The sequence below is a fragment of the Mus caroli genome, chromosome 6 (assembly GCF_900094665.2).
Source record: "Mus caroli chromosome 6, CAROLI_EIJ_v1.1, whole genome shotgun sequence".
Lineage (NCBI taxonomy): Eukaryota > Metazoa > Chordata > Mammalia > Rodentia > Muridae > Mus > Mus caroli.
In genome coordinates, this window is record NC_034575.1 from 111,612,701 (window position 1) to 111,624,653 (window position 11,953).

An 11,953-nucleotide genomic window follows, 5' to 3' on the forward strand; every position below is an offset into this window, starting at 1 on the left:
GTGCGAGAGTGAACTCACGCCTAGTCACTGCCCATCTCGGGGCATACTAATGGGATGAGCAATGAATCAGGAGCTGACACGCCACATCAGGTGCTGAAACACCATTGCTGAGGGCTATATAAGCAACGCCATTTTCTGGGGTCGGGGGTCTTCCCTCCTAAAGAAGCAATAAAGCTTTTTGCTGCAGAAGAATCCGGTTTTCGGAGTGTGTTCTTGCCAGCGAGAATGCTCTTATAAAGGAAAGCATTTAATTGGGGCTTGCTTATTGTTTCAGAGGTTTGGTGAATTGATGTCTTAGTTGGGAGCTTGGCAGCATCCAAGCAGATGTGGTGCTGGAGAAGGAGCTGAGAGTTGTACATCCAGATACAGAAGCAGGTGAGAGAGAAACTGGGTTGAGCTTGGGCCTCTAAGTCTGCAAAGCCCACCCTTAATGTCTCAGTTTCTCTAAAAAGGCCACACCTACTCCAACAAGGCCACATCCCATAATAGTGCCACTCCTGAGTGCAGGAGCATTCAAATCAATAGGCCTACAAATTTATGGGCCTATGAAGGCCATGCATACAAACCAACACACCCATTGATTACTGCATCTCTCAACCCTCACTGAAGAATAGTCTTCTTACAATACATGGAAATTAACACAGAGAACCACACTATGCAGATGACATTATGGTCATTATGCAGAAAATAAGAACTACAGTGTGATCAGCAATGAATGTGTATCTATATCAAACCTCTCCTCTTATGGTTCAGGGATCATAATGGAAGAGGGTTTGGAAAGATTGTTCAAGATAGCGATGGTGGGTGACTACAAGAAAAGTGTTTTCTGGACACAACGGATCGAATTGTCCATAGGAACTCACAGTGTGTGTGAGCTGCTCAAGTTCAAATGAGGGAAATTCCCAGCAAGGAGAGGGGAGGTAAGCATAAAGTGCCATCCCCAGGTGAGGAGAGATTGGCAATTTTTACCTTTAGAAAGAGACAGGATCAGTTTTGTTCAAGGATGTGACATGTCATAGTAGTTCAGCTGTGCTCCATCCATGTCGCCACATCCAGGAGTATGTGGACAGCACAAACAAAATTCAGTGAACCTGAGAGAGAGAATTGCATCTTCATTCAATGCAATCCAAACAGCACCAATCAAAACACAAAACACACCCTTTTCCTACTTTTTCTTTAGCTCTGAAAACAGACAGTGTTCAGCTTGTATTTTAGGTGGTTTCCACTCAAGAATTTGTTCTCTTCTCTTTCTTCTCCTCTCTTCTCCTCTCTTCTCTTCTCCTCTCCTCCCCTCCCCTCCCCTCCCCTCTCTTCTCTTCTCTTCTCTTCTCTTCTCTTCTCTTCTCTTCTCTTCTCTTCTCTTCTCTTTAAACACGATGGCCTTGAACTCACAGAGATCCACCTCCCTCTGCCTCACGGGTGCTGGGATTAAAGATGTACACCACTACTCCTGGCCTGTACTGAAGGATTCTCCTAAGACTGATCAACAATGGCTGGAGCTTGGGCTGGAAGTATTAAAACCTTCCTCATTCCCATTTATGGGCCCCAGCTAGACAGAATCAGATGGCTGAGGTAGCACCTTCAGCCTTTCTCAACTTCCATGCTGCCTCCCTGAATTATGTCTCAGATGGTATCTTCCAACTATGAATTATGTGGTTATGGTTGACTCTGAAGATAATTTGCTGAAGGAGGAACCCATGCAATAGATTTCTTGCTTTTCTATTAAGAGTTATTTTGACTTTCCTAGCACATCTCAGCACTTCCTCCACATGCTCCACACTCTACGGTCTCTGTCCTTTCCTTATATGCTTGTGTCATGGCCTTTTCTAACCCCTACATCTGTCTCTAACTTACCAAGTTCCTAACGTTTCTTTACACAAGCAAATGCCTGTTTAAATCCATTCCTTGAATGTTTCATTACTGCATCTCTTTCAATTAATAACATTTCCTAGACTATATTTATATTTTCCTCAACAAGTTGTCATTTTCAATGAGTACTTTACAGCCAAAAGTTAAGTTCTCACAGATCATTTGTTACTATTTTTGTTGTTTCTTTCTCATTCACTCTGTGGCCTAATAGCATCCTATTTTTTCACTCATGTAAAGAGTTTTGAGATTGAGTTTACAGCCCAATAAAAGTTCCATTATGATAAAGTTCCCATGTGCTCATGAAAGCAAAGGCAAAATACAAGAATTAGTCAAACCCCGTTTGTTCACTGATGGACAAACACAATTCTGAATGCTTACTATTCTCCCCTGTTAGTAAATGAAGCAATGATATTAGAACTTCCAACCACAGTTGTGTGCTCCTTATACTCCTACTGATTCCATGTATCCCTTTGCTTTAAATCTGCCATTGTCTACTCACACATACAAACACAAACACACACACACACACACATACTCACACACACACAAATACCCATATCACTGCTGTGTCCTTCTGATGAGATCTTTTTTTACCAGTGTACTTGGAGTGCTATTATTTCATATCATTAGCTTTTTTTCTTTTGAACTTTTGCAGTTATGAAATTAAGATTGTCTCTATGCTTTTATAATTTATGCCATAATCAACTCATATAGTAAAAACCTCTCTTCAAAAAAAAAAATTCCCAATCTACTTCCACTTTGTCATTGTGGTAAAGTTGGATTTAGTCTCTGTGGACACAATGTGTGTTTCAGTTTGTCCTTTCTATAATGGGCTCTGGTTAACTTTTGTTGCTGTGATAAACACCAAGGCCAAAAGCAACTTGGGGAGGAAAAGGGTTTATTTGACTTCCAAGTTACAATTCATTAAGAAAAGACAGGGAAAGAACCCAAGGCAGGAGCTTGAAATGGGAATGTCAAAAGGCTGTTGCTTGCTGGCTTACTCCTATGGTCACAGTCAACTGCATTTCCCAGACAGCCAGGGCCCACCTGGCAGGGGAAGAGAATAGCACTGTACATGTGTTCTGAACCCTCCCATGTCAATCAACAATTAAGAAAATGCTCTGCAGTCTTACACACAGGCCATCTGATGGCAGCCATTCCTCAACTGAGGGTCAGGTCAAATTGACAGAAAAAACTAAGCAGGACAAAGGTTTTTTCCTTCTTGTTTTCTATTCAGCTTGTCTTATGACACATGATTGATCAATAGATTCATTTTGTCTTAGTGCTAACATGGATGCCTGACCTTGTCCATAAATTGATTTCAAAAAGCAGTATTATCCTCTAACATTACAGTTAGATTTCTTTCACATCTGAGGAAATTTCTCCTGAATTATTTGAATTTCATCGGCATGGACACCAACATACAACTCTAGTCTGCTTAACAATACATAATTCCTCTAGTTTTTTGTTGGTTCTTGCATTTAGGGGTTAAGAGTGAATGCAACCTGGTAAATGAGTCACAGCAATGGGAACTTTTAATTTCAATGCTTTACAATTAGTGAAAACTAGAGGAGTAAGTAATGATGTCTGATTATATGCAAATATTCTTCAGGGGAAATAATTATAGTACATGGTGTAAGGTAATTTATTATGAATATCATGACAGTTATTCTTTATGTGTCATGTAAATGTTGGAATGATGATAACATAAATCTGCTAATAAATTTTAAATACTTGGTACTCATTAGTTTGATTCTACATTCCTAACTCAAGCCCCAGTCTCTCTTTGTTCCTCCATCACTAAAAGAGGATACCTGAAATCAGACAAAAGCCACACATCAGATAAATGCATGGATAATTGCAGACACTTTGTAGAAACTGTAATATGCATGTAATATATATGAGGCTTTGGTCTTCACTGACACCAAAGCAGATATAGAAAGATTTTTTTTCATAACAAGATTATTAATACCTTCAGATGGAATTACTGGATACATCAACCATTGTTGTAGTAACAAACAAGCAGGATTTGATAACATACATGATGATTTATATAGAACATTTAAATAAAATTAAAATGATGTTAGACTAAGTCAAAGGGAAGGTGCATTGCTCCTGTGATATCTGGGTAATTGAACCCTGTACAGTGCATCCCTCAGAGCCTGGTGGACCTGCTTGTTTCTCAGGGTGTAGATGACAGGGTTCAGAAGGGGTGTCACTACCGTGTTCACAAGAGCAGCCACTCGGTTGGTGTCCAGCCTGCTTGTCTGCTTTGGCTTCATGTATATAAATACACAGCTTCCATACATTAGAGAGAGGACAATGAGATGAGAGGAACAGGTGGAAAAAGCTCTCTGTCTCTCCCTGGCCGAAGGGAGACGCACTATTGTGACCACTATGTTGCTGTATGCAAAGATGGCTACCAGAAGGGAAGCAAAAAGCACAATTAAAGCGAGGTTAAAAAACAGCATCTCAACAGACATGGTATCTGAACAGGAGAGATTTGCCAGTGGCCCAAAATCACAGAAAAAGTGAGGAATAACATTGGGGCCACAGTAGGATGACTGGGAAAGCATCACAACTGGACCAGCCATGAAGAGGAACCCCAAAACTAAGCAGACAGTAACAAGAAGAAAGCACATCCTTGGGTTCATGATGGTTGAATAGTGTAGAGGTTTGCAGATGGCCAGATAGCGATCCAGAGATAAGACAGCCAGGAGGAAAAAAACAGTTGCCCCCAGGACAAAAACCACAAGAGCCTGTGTGAAGCAAGCCACAAAGGAGATGGTTTGCCTCCCTGACAGAAAGATGATGAGCAGCTGGGGGATAACTGTAGTTATAAAGCAGCACTCCACAAAGGAGTAAGTGCTGAGGAAGAAGTACATGGGCGTCTGCAATCGGTGGTCCGCACAGGTGATGCTAATTATGAGCGTGTTTCCCATGAGGGAAGCCAAGTAGGCCAGTAAGTGCACCAGGAAGAAGAGGATCCTCAGGTGCTCAGCCACAGGGAAGCCCTCAAGGACAAACTCTGGGACCCATGTCCAATTCCTCATTTCCTCTGCCGTCAGCCGTTCAATCACTTCAGTCTGTCTGTCACTGAAGGGCTTTGTAGAACCATGACTGAAGGTGGAGAACTGAGTGTTCCTAAACCTGTAAATAATAAGGGAAGGCGTTCAGACTTGGTAAACAGGGCATCCAAGGTGTCTCTTTGCCCATTGTTAAGGAAAAATAACTGATTATTACAATCACTGCCTTTATATTACCTGTACCCTAAATTGCTAGCTGTAGAAGCACTGCATTGCCACATACCTTCATTAGAGATAAAGTCACTCATCAGTATTAGTCATTTTTCAATGTGGTTTGCTGTCTCATGCAATCAATGTTATACCCTTTTATCTCTTTAGTCATTATATATATTTCTAGTAAAAGCATTTTCATGTTACATAGGCCCAGCAAAATATTGCAAAGGAAAACTTACAACTTAAAAATCAACCTTAATCTGTGGGTGTAGCTCAGGGTTGGTTCACCTATATAATAGTTTGGTGCTATGGTTTTAATTCTCTCTGACACAAAATGGAAGAAATCAAAACAAGCCAGACAAACCAAGATTCCTGTCATAGGCACTAGAGCAGTGACTCACCAGTTATGCGCACTAGTTATTCATGCAGAGGTCCTAGGGTCATGACAACTCATAATCTGTAATTCCATTTTGAGTGGATCCATCTCTTCCTTCTGACCCCTGAGGGCACCAGGCATACAGGTTGTATGCATACACATATATATATGCAAAATACTCAGTACATATAAAATAACAAATCTTCAAAAGATTTTAGATCAGAAGCCATTTATCCCACACAATATATTTGTGTGATAATCATTCCTTAGCAATTTTCCATGTTTGGCCATACTATTATTAGCAGAAAACACCCTGCATTCTGAAGTCCTACCTGCAGTCCTATGAAGTGGACTAGATTAGAAGACCCAAACAATGAACTCTAGCAGGATGGTTAAAGGCTCATGTCTGGATGCTCTCATCTAGAGCCCCAGACATACAGTGAAAATTCAGAATCTCAGCACCATGTCAAAAGCCAGGGGTGGTAAAGGGCAGCTGCAACTCCAGCATTGGACAGGGCAAAGACAGGCAGGTCCCGGGAGCCCACTGGATAGGCAAGCCAGTCTTGTTGAAACCAGGAGCTCTACATTCATGAAGAGATTGTAACTCAAGCAATAGCGATGAGCAGGGGTACCCAACATCAACCTCTGGCTACCACCCGCACATCTGTGCTTAAATACTCTATCCCTATAAATGCATAAAGTCCTTGTATGTGAGACTTTGTCATTCTGGTCAACTAGCATCCATCTCTGGTCTCAGACCTAGCTATCTGACTTAGAACAACCAAATGCTTTCACTCTTGGTATGTGATTTGTAGTGAAACAATATTGAACAAAAACACTACTGCCATTTACAAAAAACAAATAGCAAGATGCTCTGATCACACTGAGGCCATGCCATTGCCACAAGTAGCTAACAGCAGCCAGAATCCTGTCCTCTGTTTTCTTAACTGTAAGATAAAAAAAAAATCAACACATTGGTCCCAATAGCTGAAGTGTAAGTAAGTCAACACTTCCATTCTAAATGTTCATAATTTGTCTAGAGGTGAATTCAACATCTGCTAGTTATTCTTCTCCAGTCAACCAACAGCCTAAGAACTGCATTTAACCAAGCATATCTCAGTGGAAATATTGTGTGGTAACTATGGAAAAACAAGTACATACATTTCCTCCCTGTTCCCTGAGAATTGACAAGTGAATTCATCTGGAATTCCTAAAAAGCTCTGGTGAATCTCCAGGTTCCCCACACCTCATCCTGCTACCTTGCATATGCCAGCATCAACCTGAAACCCCAGTGCTAGGAACAAAGTACAGGCAGGAGAGAAGTAGCAGACTCTTCCCTCAATATGACATACTAGATATTTTTCACATTGATAGTGTTCCTTTAAAATGCTTCCCAAGGCATTGAATTTGCCCCTCTTACCACCACCACCCAAGCACGCATGTTCAGATTGAGAAGACTTGTACCACCAGGAGCAGAAATGACAGGGACCTGAATTTGTTCCAACATATGCTTACTAGTGGACTGTCTCTTGATACTAATCAGGATCTACCAGGTCCAGTGGGCTGCACCAAGAGACACTAAGTATCATTATTGGATGTCAATCTAGGATCCCTTATGATTGGTAATTTAAAAATGTTGTGAATGGAATATCATTTGACTAATGATAATAATGATAACAAGTAATGATTAGATAGTATAGTGGTTGCCCTTTCATTGTGTACAAAAATATGAGATCCCAAATGTCTTCATGAAAATATTTTAAATTAGAATAAATATAATCTCTCAAGATTCATAAATTCCCAAATAGCATAATATTGTTAATGTAGGCCTGAAAGGTCAAATGAAGGTAGCTAATATGACACATGCCCATAGTTCATGCGTTCATATGACTAAGGCAGGAGGATTCCCATGAGTTTGAGATCAGCCTGGAATTCACAATGACTACTATGACAGCCAAAACTGAAGAGCTAACTTGATCTATTTTTTTTAAAGTTACATCGATAATTGGAACTCTGAGCCACTATATAAGTCAAGTTTCTCTAGAGAAAGACAAGTAATAGAATGAACACATGTTAAAAACAGAATTCACTAGATTGGCTTACACAGTATGTATATACGTGGTCTAAGAAATTCTGGTGCACTCTGTAGAGGCTGAGAACCCAGTTCTCATTTCACCAGACATGCTGCCTTTGAAGTTCTGAAATCTGGCGCTGAAAGCCTGAATAATTCCTAGAGACTTGTTCATCTTCAATCCACACTGGGAGGCTGATGAAGCTGAGTTCAGATGTCAAGTCTGTTTTACAACAGAGTTGATGCACCTATTAGCAATAAGTGAAGGAAGTCTGACAAAAGAACTGTTTTTCCTATATTCTTCTTTATATATGGGATTTAGCCAGAAGATACTACAGGCTCTTGGGAAAAATCCTGCTCTCACAGTTAAACCAGAAAATATCCTCACAGAGTTACCCAGAGATCCATTTCTTAGTCGATTCCTGATTCAACCGTGTTGACAACAACAATTAACCACTACAAGTCCACCTTTGACAACATAATACTCAATAAAATATTGTCATATTTAGCTTCTAAAGTAACACAATTACATCATAGGTAGACCTAACATAACACAAATATTGCAATGTTTTGTGTCAATTTAACACAAGCGGGAATCATTTTGGAAGAGGGAAGCTAATTGAGAAAATGCTCCCACCAGATTGGCCTGTTGGAAAGTCTGTGTGATATTTTCTTGATTGATGATTGACATAGGAGGGCCCAGCTCACTGTGAGGCCTGATAGCCCTAGGCTAGTGGTCCTGGGGACAATAAATATGCAGGCTGAGCCACCCAGTAAGCAGCACTCCTCCATGGCTTCTGCTTCAGTTCCTGCCTCCAGGTTCCTGCCCTGACTTTCCTCCTTATTGGACTGAAGGTGAAAGACAAATTAACCCTTTCCTTCACAAATTTCAGCTGGCCATGCATTTACCTAGACAATAGAAACTGTAACTAAGACAGGACTCAGCACCAGAAATAGAGTAATGCTTGTGACAGACCTGACCATGCATTTTGGGGAGGATTGTAGAAAAATTGGAACCTTATAACTTTAGGTTCTTTTTCAAAACCTATTTTTTATTAGATAATTCCTTCATTTACATTTCATTTGCTATCTCTTTTCCTCGTTTCCTCTCTGAAAATCCACAATCTACTCTCCCTCTTCCCCAACCCACCCACTCCCAAATCCTGGCCCTGTCATTCCCCTCGGGCATAGAATCTTTTCAAAACCAAGGGCCTCTCCTCCCATTGATGGCAGACTAGGCCATCCTCTGCTACATATGCAGCTAGAGACATAAGCTCTGGTGGTACTGCTTAGTTCATACTGTTGTTCCTCCTATAGGGCTGCAGACCACTTCAGCTCCTTGGCTACTTTCTCTAGCTCCTTCATTGGAGACCCTGTGCTCCATCCAATAGATGACTATGAGACTCCACTCCTGTATTTGCTAGGCACTGGCATAGCCTCACAGGAAACAGCTATATCATGGTCCTTTCAGCAAAATCTTGTTGGCATATGAAATAGTGTCTGGGTTTGGTGGTTGTTTATGGGATGGATCCCCAGGTAGGGCAGTCTCTAGATGGTCCTTCCTTCAGTCTCGGCTCTGAACTTTGTCTCTGTAACACCTTCCATGTGTATTTTTCCCCCTTCAAAGAAGGAACGAAGTATCAACACTTTCCTTTTCCTTCTTCTTGAGTTTCATGTGTTTTGCAAATTGTATCTTGGGTATTCTAAGTTTCGGGGCTAATATCCACTTTTCAGTGAGTGCATATCATGTGTGTTCTTTTGTGATTGGGTTACCTCACTCAGGATGATATCCTCCCAGATACATCCATTTGCCCAAGAATTTCATAAAATCATTGTTTTTAATAGCTGAGTAGTACTCCATTGTGGAAATGTACCACATTTTCTGTATCCATTCTTCTGTTGAGGGACATCTGGGTTCTTTCCAGCTTCTGGCTATTATAAATAAGGCTGCTGTGAACATAGTGGAGCATGTGTCCTTATTACATGTTGGAGCATCTTCTGGGTAATGCCCGGTAGTGGTATTGCTGGTTCTTCTGATAGAACTATGTCCAATTTTCTGAGGAACCGCCAAACTGATTTCCAGAGTGCTTGTATCACCTTACGTTGGCTTTCTCAGCCTGCTTTATTATAGCATCCATGACCATCTGCCCAGGGGTGGCACTGCCCATCATGAGCTTGGGCCTCCTGCATCAATTGTCAATTAAGAATATGCTCCACAAACTTGTCCACAGGCCAATCTGATGAAAATATTTTTCTCAATAGAGGTTCTCTTCCTAAATGACCCTAACCTAAAGGAATGGGCCAGTATTGGTGGATTGGCACTGTGCTGCGTGCTCATCAGTGTCCTGGCCTTTTGGTGCATCTGCCGCATGCAACATCACCACTGCAGGGCTCAAGCTCTGTTGATACAAGCCTTGGCAGCTGTGGAGATGGGACAATCTCCTCACGTGTGGCTTGGCATGCTAGGGAAGCAGTCAATGACGGGTAAGGCTCCCTGGAGGTGTAACCAACCTAAGACAGGGATCAGACCACTGCTGTCTGTCTCCCGATGATGGGTAAGGAGCATTGTTGCAGGGGGCAACCTAAGACAGGCATTCTCTCTGCCAATTTAAAGAATAAGGAGGAGATGTGAGGAGCAGGTGTGGCTGCAGTCCCAAGATGGCGCCTGGGACTGCTGCCAAGTCTTATGACTGGCACCTGACTTCCTCATATCCCTCAATATAGCCACATACCTTGAGCTGCATTGCGCAGATGCACCACTATGTAAGATCAGATGATGTGACAAATGTAGTCCTGAGCCAATGAACTGTGCCTATGTGGACTGGGGTTTTGGGGAGTGGATGAGAGGGTATAAAGGGGGATGGCCAAGAGAGGTCAGGGCATTCTTTTTCCTGCACATTGTTAAGTTCCTGAATAAAGTGCCTTGGGAAAGATATCGGTTTTGTCGCTTCTTTTCTGCTGGTCAGAGACGGTAGCGACAAGTGAGGTTTATGACCCTAGAGAAGGATCTGCTTTAGTAAATCCTTCAGCCTTGGATACCTCCACCCGAGTGGAATTGATATAGACTATCTCAAAATCTCTTTTGAGTCTAAACAATGTCATAACCGAAGGGGCCTGCATGGGCCATGGTATAAATCTAGGCATTCTGGTCACAATAGCTAAAGAAAACATAGAAGCATTCCAACACATACTATAAAAACAACTATCCTCCTTACATTCTACAACATCATCAAAATAACTACCATTATAAACTAAAAATACAAAAGGAGGCCAAACGTATACAGGCGTGGCTTTAAAGAATACATTCTTCCCGTAAGCAAATTGAATAACAGAAGACCCAAATAATACAGATCCATTCCAATAAAAGCTAGCATTTCCCCTCGCCCCACCCATCAACATACTCAAAAGAGAAAGATCTGTACAACTCCCAATTTTTCCCACACAACAGCCAAATATTAAAGGGATTGCTTGCCCCTCTCTGGGCTGGATTTTGATACGTCCAATTAAACCCTGAAAACGTTTGATTATGACTGGTACTAATATAAGGGGAAAAGGTAAAAATTTTTTATGGCCCACGCAGCTTTTCTGGACTGGCAGACGGTCCATGGGAGCAGCAAATCTCGAATACCCCTGCAAAAGGGGGCCCATCGTAGATCTTCAGTCATCACTGCAAGCAGCAGCATCACCCCCAGGAGCAGCTTTATCAGGGCACCTCAGTCCATCTTGAACTCCCTCGTCAATCGCTCCAGAACCCACAGCAGCTGGCGATGATCCTGTGGAAACACACAAACAGACCCTCTCGCCCAGACCAACACAGGATCGGACCCATGCCATCGTCCACTCAGAACATCCTTCCACATGACTGTGCCTTTGTAGGATGCCTCGGAATTGGCAAACCATTCTGCAGCAGTCAAATAATTTTTATCTTTATTCAAAAAATTCAAGGTAAAGAGAGCAATGGCTAATCTCTCCCTAGGAATAGTGCCAGAGGCTACTTCCCCTTTCTGTTTTATTAGACACTCTTTCAGAGTGCAATGGGCTCTTTCAATGATGCCCTGGCCTTGAGGATTGTAGGGTATATCGTGCACCAACTGGATACCCATCATTTTACAAAAGGAAACAAAAGAAGCTGAAGTATAAGCAAGTCCATTATCAGTCTTAAGCTCTCTGGGCTGACCCCATGCACCTCATGCCTAAAAGCAATGGGCAATGACATGGCGTGCCTTTTCACCAGTATGCAGGGAGGCAAACAACACCCCAGAGGCTGTATCTACAGAAACATGAACAAATTGCAGTTTACCAAATTCTGAAAAATGAGTCACATCCATTTGGCAAATGTAGAGGGGAAGCAGGCCATGAGGGTTTACTTCTACACTCGCCTGAGGCAATAGGCTTTGC

At 41.9% G+C, this 11,953-nt stretch overlaps 2 protein-coding genes across 2 annotated transcripts in view; one reads left to right on the forward strand and one right to left on the reverse strand.

The window, feature by feature from the left end:
- Positions 1–11,953, forward strand: part of LOC110295746 (olfactory receptor 6C74-like) — a 54,992-nt gene that overhangs the window by 2,082 nt on the left and 40,957 nt on the right. The window lies entirely within an intron of this gene.
- On the reverse strand, positions 2,759–5,015 carry LOC110296213 (olfactory receptor 6C74-like). Its single transcript, XM_021164803.1, has one exon. The coding sequence runs from the start codon at positions 4,920–4,922 to the stop codon at positions 3,963–3,965; it is 960 nt and encodes a 319-aa protein (XP_021020462.1). The 5' UTR covers positions 4,923–5,015; the 3' UTR covers positions 2,759–3,962.